The sequence below is a fragment of the Esox lucius genome, chromosome 20 (assembly GCF_011004845.1).
Source record: "Esox lucius isolate fEsoLuc1 chromosome 20, fEsoLuc1.pri, whole genome shotgun sequence".
Taxonomy (NCBI): domain Eukaryota; kingdom Metazoa; phylum Chordata; class Actinopteri; order Esociformes; family Esocidae; genus Esox; species Esox lucius.
The window spans coordinates 33533657-33548494 of NC_047588.1; the positions used below are offsets into that span (position 1 = coordinate 33533657).

The 14838-nt window shown below is 49.4% G+C and overlaps 1 protein-coding gene across 5 annotated transcripts in view; it reads right to left on the reverse strand.

Moving 5' to 3' along the window:
- Positions 1–14838, reverse strand: part of creb5b (cAMP responsive element binding protein 5b) — a 61450-nt gene that overhangs the window by 3062 nt on the left and 43550 nt on the right. For 4 of the 5 annotated variants that reach the window (XM_034289146.1, XM_010884541.4, XM_010884542.4 and 1 more), the window contains 3 exons: positions 4405–4749; positions 2524–2751; positions 994–1102 (listed from right to left, as the gene is read on the reverse strand). In XM_034289146.1, coding sequence (XP_034145037.1) covers positions 994–1102; positions 2524–2751; positions 4405–4749 — 682 coding nt within the window. Of the gene's footprint in view, positions 1–797; positions 888–993; positions 1103–2523; positions 2752–4404; positions 4750–14838 lie in introns of those variants that run through there. The other variant, XM_034289147.1, reaches the window with a different exon arrangement.

The following is a 14838-nucleotide window of genomic DNA, read 5'->3' on the forward strand; positions in this document are numbered from 1 at the left end:
TGAGTGAAACTCCTTCAGTCCCTTTATCACTCTGTATTTCATATATCTAGACAAACCCAGTCAAAACATTCAACTGTTCAAAACCTCTTTATTTCCAACAAAATGTAAATGTACAGTTTGATACACTGAACTTAGAAAAAACATATTTAAATGTTTTCCCCCCAACAAGGAATAATCTATCATGACTAAAATAAGATGGAAAAAGTCATCTTCAATCGCATTAAAAGAAGTTTTTCAACATTCTCAGTCCTAGGGGAGACGTGCATAAACATACTAGGCTCCTCAGTTCCATTCTCTCCCATCCAGCCAGCCATCCAGCCAGCCAGCCAGCCATCCAGCCAGCCAGTCAGGACCAGTCCAGCCTACTCCCTCCACCGCACAACCAGCCACTGAGAGCAGCCCCGTTGCAGGGGGAAGTGAGAATGATTTTCCTGCTCGCTGAAGCCGCCTTCCACTAATTCCATGGAAATGTCACCATACCAGAGGGCCGGCCTCTGATGTCATGCAGCTGAGGGACAGCCTAACAACCAGCCTAACAACCAGCGAGGGGCCCCAGGATGGGCGGGTCGCGACAGGGGACGTCGAACTCCATTGAGTCTCCAGTGACCATGTGTTGTGGTTCGGTCCTATGGCTCAGGAATCCTGATGGAAAAGGAACACGACCTGTACTTGGGTCCACTGCTAGTGCTGTCCCCTCTCCCAGCATCCGCTACACAGGCAACGTGAGCATGCCCTGTGTGATCCAGATGGCGGCATCCATATGTCCATGACGGTGCCAACCCCCTCAACCCCCCCCCCCCCCGGACGCCCTCGCCTCAGAGCTGCTGCTTCTCGCTCGTCTCGTCCACGGATCCTGGCGAGGTTTTCTACGCAGGTTTAGCCGCACGCTGCGTAATGAGGCACAGGAATGAGGCAGTGTATTTTTTTTCGGGGCTTTTGTGTCAGCGAGCGCGCACGCCGAGACGCGCACGTGTGAGGGTGCGCGCTACTCACTGAGGTAACCTTGGGTGTCTTTCTGCATGGTTGTGATGGGGCAGTCTTTGTGGGTGAGGAGGAGCTGCTTCAGTTGTGTCACCTCGTTCTTCAGCATGGTCACCTCATTCTGAAATCAAAACACAGGACGCATTTTAAGTTCTGCCTTTTAAATGAAGGGAATGGATGGAGGATAACTTAGCCAAGACCTGCAATCCGGCTCTGAACATCTGGATACCAATAAAAGTATTATTTACTATCTTAACGTGCTGTTTTTCTAGTATTGGTGACTTGATGTAGCTTTTTTTCTACTTTAATATAAAAGAAAATAAATATTCATCAAAAAGAATAGAGCTTGTTGTAGCTTGCTGCAAACATTACAGTAAACACTGTCATTGCTGCCATTCAGTTTTGCTATGAAGCCAGAACCATTTATAATGAGGATTTAGGTTTCAATGTTAATGTGAATAGAAAAACTCTTCAGAAAGTCAATGAAATGACACCATATTAACGTCAAGAGACAGGCAGAATTTTTACTTCTAGTATTTTCTTGAAGTCATGGTAACTGTACAGCTAGAGGGTGTCTGAAGATGGGTGGGCAGAGAGAAGTGAGAGGACCAGGAGCAGTGATCATTGGGTTGATTTGCTGCCATTCAAGACCATTTTGGTGGGTGATTCTTTGAAGCATTTTATCCAACCCTTAACCTAACCTTAACCTAACCTTAACCTAACCTTAACCTAACCTTAACCTCATTCTCAAAACATTATTTCTCCAAACGGTTGAGTTCACTATTAACCTGTTTAGTGTGTCCCTGTCAGTAGCGATGGGCATTCTGTCAGTAGTGATGGGCATTCTGTCAGTAGTGATGGGCATTCTGTCAGTAGTGATGGGCATTCTGTCAGTAGTGATGGGCATTCTGTCAGTAGCGATGAGCATTCTGTCAGTAGCGATGGGCATTCTGTCAGTAGCGATGGGCATTCTGTCAGTAGTGATGGGCATTCTGTCAGTAGTGATGGGCATTCTGTCAGTAGTGATGGGCATTCTGTCAGTAGTGATGGGCATTCTGTCAGCGGTGATGTGCATTCCCAGTCTTTTTGGTGAGCCGGCTCTTCCGTCTCTGTTCAGCTGAACTTTATTTGGCTCCCAAATGGCTTTTTGTTTCAAATGACCAAAAATAAACAAAAAAAAACTGCATCTATCTATCAGTCTATCAATCTATCTATCTATCGATCTAATGTGAAAAATAAGGCTAGAATTATGTTGGAGCACTAAATGCACGTTCAAATAGGTTACATCTTACTTGTCCTAATTATTTGATCAACTGCTGTTGTCTTATTAGAAATATTTGTATGGAACACAAGATTTCCACACTATTTATTAATTCAGCAGTGCGGATTTACAATCTTTAAGTTTTCAACTGCAAAAAATATTTGAGCTAAAAAAGTATTAAATTAATGATCACAAAAGCAATTCGGCTGTGGGAAAACACCACCCTACTGCCAACATATTGCAGAACGTTCGACTGGGCCCTATTTTGGGACAATCCCTACCAGAAGCTGCATGTTGGTCTGGGTGAGCTCTTCGGCCTTCTTCTCCAGTGACACCACCCACACTTTCCTCTTCTGTCTGCACCGCGTGGCCGCTGCGCGGTTTCTTTCCAGAAACTTCCGGCGACGTTCGTCGGGGTCCTCGTCCACCGTCCGCCTGCGGCGTCCACCACTAGGTGCCGGGGAATGCAGCGTCTGGCTGGGCTGCATCTGCTGGGCCGCTGGTGACAACTGACACAGCCAGAAAGAAAGAGAGAGAGAAAGAAAGAAAGAGTGATAGAGAGAGAAACAGCGAAGGAGGGAGGAAGAGACAAAAAAACGGTCTCACACAGGTCTTTTAACCACGTTTGATTTTGTTTCGATGTGCTTCTAACACACCTGATTCTTCCACCAAGAGGTCATTCTTCGCGGCCCCCGATACATGCCACCATCCACCATGAACCTTCCCAGACAGCCTGGCACTCTGACAGCCCTGGACACCAGCCAATCAACTAGCTAACACCACGTTTACGCTACCTCCCGTAGCTATTTCATGTCTGGCCATTTCGCCGGAAAACAACATTCTGCCCTCGCACTCCGCCCCCAGCCTCCCCCCCCCCCCCCCCCCCCCCCCCCAATCCGCCCACTCCTTTCCCTGTCCGTGGGCGTCAGTCAGTCAGCCAGTCAGTCAGTCAGCCAGTCAGCCAGTGGCAGGCAGGCAGGTGGGTGAGTGACTGGACTGATTTAGAGAGTGGCCCTGCCCGTCATGTTAACGAGGTGTCAGGACTTGGGTTTTCCAACGCCCACCTCCACTCAGCCTAACTCTCATAGACACACAGTCAGAAGGAGCCTGTCGGCTTTCTAAAGCCCCTCAGTACACCCAGTGACCGCACCTGACATATACTTGGCACGGGCGGAGGGCTTTCAGTCCTCAGATCATTACCATTTCCAAGGAGGGCGCTGGTGGAAAATGCCAGTTGCTTTGATGGCGGCTGTGTATACAACATGTGTTGTTTTAATGCTACAGAAGACACATCTGGAACATAAATGTGGGGGGTTTTCAGCTGGCCCAAAGGTCTAAAATGTACATTAACAAATACATGAATAGTATTAGTGGAGTTTGGCCTCATTGTAATTCATATTTCTAACTTTCGGTCTCAGCATCAGTACAAAGACATGTTACAATCACTGAAATACAGGTGAAAACCAAAGATGAATGTGCTAATATAAAGTGCTGTATGAAAGCTGAGGATCCCATGCTCTTTCAGTCCCCACCTACTACCAACTGCTGTGAATAAACCAACTCAGTGTTGAAGCAGGTTGGTATCACTGAGCTAACGGACACTCTCCACATCTATCACAGCAGCTTAGCGGTGGAAGGACTGTGAGGCAGAGTTTTCCGAACAAGAGTCCTGAGAATCCTTCACGACGGAGAGTTTACAACCTTCAGCTGACCCTTCTGTGGGCCGGCAGCAGACCAGCCTCAAAGGAAAATCTGACCTTTGAAAAACGGACCTTTCTGTTGCCAGGAAACTAACCTCACTGGCAGTATGGCCACGGCTGAAGGAAAATGTGTCTGGCCAGTGAGTGTGACATGTCATTTCCCCTACAACATTTATACCAAACCACTAATGGCTGTGTGACCCCCCCCCCCCCCAACCAGTGACAGGCAGCACAGACTGTTATGGATCAGGTTAAAGTAGATGTTTTTGGCTTCACATGTGGTTTCACTAGGTGCTTCCCTTGCTGTGGTTCGCTGGGAAACAACTCGTTTCGGAGGTTTACCTTTGCGGCAGTGTCTTGGTAAGTGGTTCTGGTCTTAACCCTTGGTTTAACATGTACGGTTCTGGCTCGTGCCGGTTTTCCGGCGTCGCCACGTGGGAAACGGTTCCTGTGAGTGCTAACCTGTGGATGTGACCCGGGTCCAGAGTGCAGCGGGGGGTGGGGTGAGGTCTGGTGCTGGTGCCCAGGGTGGAGGTGAGGAGGGTGGGCGTTGTGGTGAGGGTTGTGTCCTTGCGGCGGGTGGTGCCCGCCCTGGCCGTGCCCGCTGTGGTGGTGGTGGGGGTGATGCTGGTAGGCGTGGCCGTGGGGCGGAGCCTGCAGGTGCTGGTGGGGGTGCGAGGGGTGCATGTGGTGGTGGCCGCCTCCCTGCTCCTGCCGCGATGACATCATCTCCATCATGTGACCCATGCTGTTCATGTTGCCGTTGACGATGGCTCCCGAGTGGTGTGCGAGCGCCGCCTTCAGCCTCTGTGGGACATCCACAACAACAACATTGTTTACTGTGATTGGCTGGAGTTGATCCTGGTCCAACCACATGCTCAGGAAATATCCCTAAATCTAACTCAGATATAGTTGGCCGGGCCCGTGGACCTATCTAGGATCCAGTGGGACAATGCTGAGGATCCACCAGTCTGTCTGTCTGTTCTATGTTTACCCAGAAGCAGGTTTGTTGCTTTAACCGCGTGGTCTACTTAACACTTACTGAGAGGCTGTCTGAAAACTGGCCAGAATCTCAGACCAGAATGAGAAAGAAAGAGAGAGCGACATAGAGGGGAAGAGGCTGAGAGCCAGGGCGGAGAGAGAAAGCGAATAGCAAGAGAAAGAAAAGAGGCGGAAGAGTTGAGAAAAAGAGAGAAGAGAGCAGGAGGGAAAGAGGGAAAGAGGAGTTTGAAGAGAGGCCATAATAGAATGTTGTAATTTCACCGTTGCACAACACCGCAGCCACCACACAGTCACATTCTACTGTACACACACACACACACTCCATCACCACACAGTCACATTCTACTGTACACACACACACACTCCATCACCACACAGTCACATTCTACTGTACACACACACACACACTCCATCACCACACAGTCACATTCTACTGTACACACACACACACACTCCATCACCAAACAGTCACATTCTACTGTACACACACACAGCGTAGACCGCAGAACAACACACACTCCATCACCACACAGTCACATTCTACTGTACACACACACAGCGTAGACAGCAGAACAACACACACTCCATCACCACACAGTCACATTCTACTGTACACACACACAGCGTAGACCGCAGAACAACACACACTCCATCACCACACAGTCACATTCTACTGTACACACACACAGCGTAGACCACAGAACAACACACACACTCCATCACCACAGTCACATTCTACTGTACACACACACAGCGTAGACCGCAGAACAACACACACTCCATCACCACACAGTCACATTCTACTGTACACACACACAGCGTAGACAGCAGAACAACACACACTCCATCACCACACAGTCACATTCTACTGTACACACACACAGCGTAGACCGCAGAACAACACACACTCCATCACCACACAGTCACATTCTACTGTACACACACACAGCGTAGACCACAGAACAACACACACACTCCATCACCACAGTCACATTCTACTGTACACACACACAGCGTAGACCGCAGAACAACACACACACTCCATCACCACAGACATAACACCTCCTCTAACAGTGTACAGAGAGAAGCTCAGGCCCCAGACATCCATCTCCATGCTGTTAATGGTTTGCTCAAACTAAAATCCACAGGGCGGGCAGAGACTATCCAAGTAAATAACAGCACACAGTGTCCATTTCCCCCCGCCCCTCTGACCTGGTTCTTCATTGTTAGAACATTAATATAAGCCTTCCCTGCGCATAGTATTGGTACTACCCACACGGGTCAACAGTAAAGCCATGATGTATAGCCTCAGACACCTCCCAACTCCAGGGTCAAATCAAACAGCTACTGAGGGGCAAAGCTCCATGCCTCTACTGGAGGTTCTCTGACCTTTTAGGAACTGAGTTCATAGAGCACCCTCCCCTTCTACTCTGCTGTGCTCTCAGTTTACGAGAGAGAGAGAGAGAGAGAGAACGGGAGAGGGGAGAGCAGGAGAAAGAGAGAAGAAAGAGAGAATTAGGAGCAGGAGAGAGACAGTGGCACAAGGGAGAGAGAGCGAGAGAGGGCTTCTTAAGGTGCTGTGTATTCCTGGTGTGTATACCAGTCTCACCACACCAGCCCTCAAGTGTCTGTTTGTCTGGGCAGACACTTAAAGACACAACCCCCAAGGAGAGAGGAAAAATCACCCAGTCAAATCCAAATCCAAATATACAAGTGCCAGAATATGTCTGGTGCCCCCGCTGCTGGTCTGATCTGTTGAAAACCAACTTAGTCATAATACAAAAAACATGTCTGCACCTTTTCATTTTGCTGTTCCGTTTTCATTTGGGAGGAGGTTTTAAAATAACATTGCAAGAGTATGTTGAGTCTGGGTTCGCCAGTTACTGGCCATTACTGTGAACGGAGTGGCTGGGGCTTTGGTTTAAAAGGTGCTCGGTTGGAAATAAATCTCCTTTCTCTTTCCCTTTCTCTCTCTTCAATGTCAGCTGCCCCCCCCTCTCTCTCTCTCTGTCTCTCTCTTTCTCTCTCTCTCTCTCTCTCTCTCTTCTGTTCTCACCCTCTCCACAACCCCCTACCACCCAGCTGCTGTCAGACAGTCAGTCAGACAGTCAGTCCATCAGTCAGACTGACCAGGAATCAACCAGCCAGGCCTCCATGTCTCTTTAACGACCTTCACATTCATGATTCCCATAGGGAACAGCGGCCACCTGGCCAGGATCAGCATGCCAGACAGAGAAAGAGAGAGAAGAGATAGAGAACAAATCCCTTTTGTATTATTTTAATGAGATATATCTTTTCAACCCCCCCCCACACACACACACACACAGAACTCCCCCACCTACCCAAAACCATATCTTGTGACACCCCAACCACACTGTACATAAATACATTGCCATCCACCACAACCCCCACACGTCACATTTCCCTGAATATACAGATATATTACCATGCACCTCAACACTGGTTCACCATTACCATACGTCACGTTGCAATACAAGCACCACCCTTAAGCACCACCTTAAAAGCACCACTTTAAAAAACTCCTCCCTGGCCACACACACTGAGTCCCCATACCCCCTTAAACAAAGCCGCACTGTAATCATTTTATAAAACTCATATTCAACACCGTGGCGGGCAGAGACCATCCCCTTAAATAACAGCACTGGGCCTGTTGCCCCTGGCCCCACGAAACCAGTCTGGTTGCCCAAACAGGCAGTTTAATTAGAACAAACAAGATGTTTTAAAACACTTGTTTTCCCTTTTTCCTACTGGAGTACCTGGGCCCCATCACAAACCTCTCCAGATAAACCCCCCCCCCCAAACATCTCAGAGAGAAGATACAGCACCAACCCTCTCCCCCTTCTACTGTCCTCCACTGGTTGCACCTCCTCTCTTCCCTTCTACTCCTCTCTTCCTCGTTCTCACCCTCCAACGGGGGAAAGCTAGCGGTGTTCAGTATAGGTTGGAGGTGGCCAGCAAGCTCCACACGCGTCATCTCAGCAATGTGCATTTCAGGTATTTGCTCCACGGGGCCAGCATGCATACCTGACCATTTACACAGCAGGTAGTATTGGCTATTCATCATCATCTGTGTTGTGATTCGCTGTCGAAAGGTTCACTGGGACGTTCAGTCTTATGAAACCGAGCCCAGTGAAACCGGTGGTCCGACAAGCCTGTTGCGGTCTGTTCTGCTCCTGGCAACGGGTTCATATCTGCTGGCCGCTTCTCTCTCATACTAACAAGGCACCTGGCATGAGGATTTATATCAAAGGTTAACCAATGTCACGCCGTTCTCTCAGCACTGTTTCCTATATTAATTGGATAGATCAGTGCTTGCTGATATTACCTTAATAGATCACCCCGCTGTCACGGTTCCAGTGTTGTTCGTGAACCCGCTGAAGCCAAGGCAAGCTTTTCTTTTCTGTTCCTTTCACACACATGCACACACACACACGCACGCACGCACGCATGTACGCGCACACACAACTTAACACTCAGCATCCTAACCACGGTCGTCATCAGGGCTTGAGCAGTCTGGCCACATAGTAATCTCCACTCTCAGCCTCCACCACAGTCAGCATTCCCATCAACTCCCTGCTCGCTCTGTAGTCCACTACTCTTGACCAGGACTCATATGGAAGGAGTAAAAAAAAAGTGCGCTATTTAGGGAATAGGCTGCTATTTGGGGCGCAGACCTAGACCTTTTCTGCTGTGCTGTGACCAAAGAGGTTGGGCTTAAGATTCCACAGACCAGCCTGAAAGCCTGTTTGTCTGCAACTGTCTGTCTGTGGTGTCTGGCTGCCTGCAAAGTCTCTCTGTCTGTAACTGTCTGTCTGTGGTATCTGGCTGCCTGCAGTGTCTGTCTGTCTATAACGCTCAACAGACTCAACAGGCTGGCTGATCTATACCAGGCTGGTTGATCTATACCAGGCTGGCTGATCTATACCAGGCTGGCTGATTTATACCAGGCTGGTTGATCTTTACCAGGCTGGCTGATCTATACCAGGCTGGCTGATCTATACCAGGCTGGTTGATCTATACCAGGCTGGTTGATCTATACCAGGCTGGCTGATCTATACCAGGCTGCAGCAACTGTCTGTCTGTCTGATGAGGATGATAAATTAAGATGTAAGTTGCTAACCTATATCAATCTGTTATATGTGGAATGTACTTTAGAAACTAAAATCCATAACGTGTAAGTAAAAATGAAATAATTGCCAGAAAAAATACATGAGCATAAATTATTTGTATTTCATGCTACTATACAGTGAGTGAAAAAAGTATTTGATCCCCTGCTGATTTTGTACATTTGCCCACTGACAAAGAAATTATCAGTCTATAATTTTAATGGTAGGTTTATTTGAACAGTGAGAGATAGAATAACAACAATAAAAATCCAGAAAAACGCATGTCAAAAATGTTATAAATTGATTATAACAATAATTTTTTCCCTCACTCTACTACATGTATGTTTAACAGGGCATCAACCTATTTACAGAACTTCACTAACAGACAAAAGGCAGGTCTGACATGGCTGACATCTCCCATATGTCTCCACTGTCTAGTGATGTAATCTGACCCTGACAGGCCACCATAACACCTCCCCATTCAGCCTTCAACCTGTCAATCAACACCCAGACCTGGGCCCCTCCCCTGCGATAGTGGGAGCCAATCAGGCCTTGCAGCTGTTGGTCTATCTCCCACCACTCAGTCACAGCAGGCAATCTACATGCCCAAACCGCTTTCCAACCAATCCCAGAGCAAAGACCCAGGCAGTGGAATGTCCATACTCCACTGAACCACTAATGTGCTCTGAGGGAGGCTGTCTGGGGGCTCTGGGGGGTGAATCAGTAGGCCTGGAGGGGGATGGATGGGGCTGACCCATGGTGTATCAGTGGGGCTGGGGGGGGGGGTATGGGGAAGAGGCTGAGGGTATCAGTGGGGTATAGAGTGGAGGCGGAGAGGTGTAGCTGGGGCTGATGCCGTTTGGCTCCATGCCAGCCAGGCTTCAGGGGAGTGGGGGAGGAAGGCTGGAAGGAGGGAGAAGAGGTGGGGGAGTGGATGGCTTCCAGGCTGCCCTCCACACACACACACAAACACACACACACACGCACGCACATGCACGCACGCACAGAGAGACGGCTTTGGCTTCAGGTCTCAGCAAAGTGCTCATTTATCAGCCTTGTGCTGAGGAGACTCCAGCTGGCAGGGCTACAGCTCCTATCTATCTGGGTTTAATTGCATTAGCCTGCATCAGGAGGGGAGAGGCTGCTTTTCAAACGCCACTTCAGTCGCCGCAGAGTGCACTACTCCTAACCAGCGCTCTAGTTCCGTTCCAGGGGGAAAGTAGTGCGCTACACAGGGAAGGGGGCGCAGCTGTGGCCCAGTCACACAGTGTCCCGTAGCGAGCAGCGGCTGGCCAGAGAGACACGGGCCGTTGTCAAGGTTGCAGTAGTGCCACACCCAACACCACAGAGGGAGTCTGACCACTGTGTCCGAACCATCCCATGGTGGCTTTCCCCTCTGGGCTAAGGGGTAACTCATGTTTCCCGGGTTGTCTTCATCCTCTCTGGTGACTCGAGGGACAAGGTTGATGGACACGCCCAGTGAGAGCAGACACGCAAAATGCAACGGTGTGAAAACGGAGACCTTATCGGCACGTTAATCAAACCTGTAAATTACAGCGGGTCATTTAATGGAGAACTGCCGGAGTGCTCAGCGTGTTGTCCTGACATTATTAACATGTTGAGATGCAAGGGGCTAATTCCACGGCCTGATCAAAACCTTGGCTCTGCCCACCGTCCTGTAACCAGCTCGTAACCGGAACGGCAGACACAGAGGGTTGAACTCATTGAACTCATAATCAATCATACCAGCTGGTGGTGAATATCATTACACTGGACCTCACCTACAGTTCTGGGGGGAAACTCGTCCAGGGGTTTTTGGTATTTCAGCCTACACTTCAACAAAAATGGGGCAGTTGAACAACTAAAAAAATTATTAATTCCGCGTTCAGTCTCTTTATTGATCCCCTTAAATTGTATTAAGGAAGTCAAAAAATTGAACTGTTTATAAAGTTGGATCCATTTCACGTTTGTTATGGGTTATTTTTTGGCCAGAGTAACTGAATAGGGAATAATGTTTTCTGCCATTTCAGGGTTACCAATAGTGTAACTAAAGAATTAAATAAATAAGTAAATAAATAAGTCAGTAAATAACTAACACAGAAAATCCTAAAAGGTTCACCAATTTGCTTTCCCCACTTACAAGTATCAAACTGAAATTACAACTCCCAACAGAACCCCAGTTCTCTGACATTAGTGACAAATTCCACTAGACATGAAACTCAACATGTGAATGTTTTAAAATCCAAGCTATATTCATATCTAAGATAACCAGGCAGGTATTACTGAGACGGTAGTACAGCAAACAATGTATCAGAAACAGGCTAGACATTTTATCCTGAGAGCGTTGGAGAGACAGAGATTCCCCTCACCGTGATACAGGATCAGCTCCCGTTCTGCTTCCCTCAGGCATCGTCTGACGCGAATGAACAACTCAGCTGAAAGTCCTCTCTGATCAAACTCACCTCAGCTCAACCCAAACTTATGTCTTTGGCTGTCTGCATCCGGACCCACAGTGACGCAACTGAGCCAACCGCCGGACCTTTCGGGGCGACGACCAGCGCGCTGCGCTGCCATCCCAAATCGAACACCTCTCCCTATTTAGCGCACCCGCTTCTGACCAGAGTGCCACAGACCCCGGGCATAAGTAGTGTACTACAGAGGGACTAGGGCGCAGCGCGGGCAGCGCCTCCGACAAAACCCCGTCATGATCTCTAATGGTCTTTAACACACGGTTGTGTTGGGCCCAGACTGTGCTCATCGCGCGGGCTTAGTGGCCACCTGCACCGACCTGTAATAACAGACACCCAGGTACCTGTCTCCCGTGGCAACGCGCAGCCAGGCCACAGAAAACAGTCATTATGTGAGTACAGGGGTTGGCCTGGCAGAGCTGTCATGTGAGGACGGAGTACTAAGAAGAGGATTACTGTAGTCTCTGCCTCCCAAGATGGGGGTGGGGGGTGAGGGGGGGAGGGGGGTGGGGGTGGTGGGCGGCGGTTATCAAGTGTCTTAGTGCATTAAGGCCCTTCCTCTCCAGCCCGAAGACGTCGCTTACATTTGCCATCCTACTACGAGGCGCCTGATGGGTACGACCTCCGGTTGATTTGTTACGTTGACACGACGGAGACACATTAACATGATGTACAACCCCTGACCCCTGACCTCCGATCCCCTGAACTCCTGTGTGGGCCCCCCGCCCCCTCAGAGCCTCCTCTCATTAAGTGCTCTCAGCCCCATCAAGTGAACCCCCGCGTGAAAAACATTTTATTAGCGGCGTGGTTGTCTTCGGGCGCCCTCCCGCCCGTCCGGTCCGGCTGATGTGTGTGCGAGGGCTCTGGGCACATCCTCAGGTTCCACCCTCAACCGGCTCGCCCTGATGACATCATCACTATTGACCAATAGAGAGGAGGCCAGGCTTGGCCCTCGGGTGTAAATCAAACCCTGCAGGGTCAGGGTGCGGCACTTTTATTCCCCTTAAAAGTGGAGCGCTGGGCTACCTAGTGAACGGAGGAGGGGCCGGCGCCACCTCAGTCATCGCCAGAGATCCCTGAACCTCCCCCACCCAAGCCGGAACTCCTTCCTAAGTGGGACATAAATGCAGCGTTAGCTCGCCGTTGAGCAGGGGAGACCACTTCCTGTGTCCCGAATGGCACACTGTTCCCTTTATAGTGCCTTGCTTCAGGTCAGTAGAGAATAGGGTTGCCATTTGGGATGTCCTCCTCCTCTGTGGTTGGAGAATACAGCAGAAAGTGATATTACAACGCGGCTTTTCTTCGGTCAGGCTCCTCCCGTCAGGCTTGTTCAGGGAGCCGGGTGTGTTCGCCACTCCATACGGTACACGGGATTTGTAATTACGTCATCAATCAAAAGACTTAACTTTCCTGGCACTAGTGTTTGTGAGCCCTCCTATCCCCACCTCCTCCTCCTCCTCTCCCTGTACTCCTCCCTCGTCAGTCCCTAACAACCCTGGTTTGGGTTCCCCATCTGCAGCTGCTACAGGAGGGTTTTGCTGATTCCCTTTGCCAAAAAGGCTCATACATACACACACACACACACACACACACACATGTTCTCTACACTCTCCTCTGCACACGCCCCCCCGCCACCACCAATGCCTGCTCTCCTCATACCCACTACCCATTCCTCCAAGTACCCCCAAAACTCCACCACTTCCCCCATTAGCTCACTTTTATTATTTCCCACTCACCCCTGAGAGGCAGTGCCCCCCCCACCCCCTCTACCCCTGGCCCCTACCCCTGTCAGAGAGCCGGGGACTGTTAAAGTGATTTCCTCTGGGACTGTGGGAGGCAGGCAGAATGTCTGATGGAAGTAGTGGGAGTCTCTACGCTGTAGCTAGTCAGTCGTCCGCCTGCCCTCCCCCCACCAGGATCCGTGGTTCTGAGTCGAGCCGAGCCTGTGCTCCCCTGTGGCTCCAGACGAGACGCAAAGAGAGCGATGGAGGGAGAGCCAGACGAAGGGGCTGTTCTGTTCCGCCAGGCCCAGAGGACCCTGGTACCGTGCTGCTCCAAACGGGCCACAGTGTTGGTGCTCACACACAGAGGAGGCTTCACGCCAAAGCACCCACTCACACTGTCTCCCAACCTCCCCCCTCCCTCCCCCCTCCCTCTCCCCTGTCAGTCTAATGCAATGGTTCAAAACCTCTCCCGGGCGCCCACTACCCTTTCATGTTTTAGTCTTTTTAGACTGTAGGGGGGGGGGGAAACAAGAGCAAAAACGGTGCCCTGTTTTATATAAAAATGTATGTGTCCACTGTCCAGGGGTCTTCTAATAGGCTTTGCTTCACGGGGAAACCTCAAGTAGCCACATGATAAGTGGGCCACTGTCCATTTTCTCCCTCGAGTCTCACCAGCGTGTCGTGAGGTGAAAAACCTCATCCAGTCCCCGGTGGATTGACAGGTGTCCAGCCAAAACATTACAGCGCAGTTGTTAGCAGCCTAATACTTCAATATTAGTAGTCCTTCCATCTTAGATTTACAGAGGGGCTTTTCACTTATTCTGGGTGTTTCCCATTCACAGATGATTGGGTTAATAGTTTAGTCCAGTTAATATAAAAGGACAAAGGAATGAAATTGGGATGTTCTTGGAAAACATTAAGAAATAGTGGGAGGAAAACGAATCACCTGGAATTAGCTGTACCCAGCAAGGAACTGGAGCAGGGATCGGGATGGTTTGATTTGAGTTTCTCCATCAAACGTGGACAGTTTTCTTTTAATAGAGAATAATTAGGTTTTATGTAATTATGTTACTTAATTTCCTACGCAGGTAAATGTGTCTGTAGAAGCCCAGCACTCCTGAACCTCAGTTTGATCTGGACAAGAATTAGTGGGCATCTGTGTGAGAGGTCACTTTCAGACAAGACCAGGTCCCTTGTTTACAACAAAAACGTTTTTTGGAGGGCCGTGGCAATTTCAATGGGGTTAACACGTGTTCAGACCCGAAGGCACTTTGGATCGCCGTGGAACTAAGCTCACTATTCACATTGATTCTAGAGTATGACCAGAGAAGGTCGCAAAACAAATTGACCGAGTCAAGTATGACTGAAGGAATAGATTGAGCTTCAGTAATATGGAGGAGAATGTCAGCTGTGCATAAAGAACTGTTATTGAGTGTCTTGAGCAAGAGACTCGATGGCCAGGGGAAAAAGCTGCGGCAAAAAAGCCCAACCGTGACTCATCACTGAAGGTTAAATGGGAGTGATGAGTTCTGTGAGTAAGTATTCTACTACAGGGGCTCCTGTATACAAGTTGGC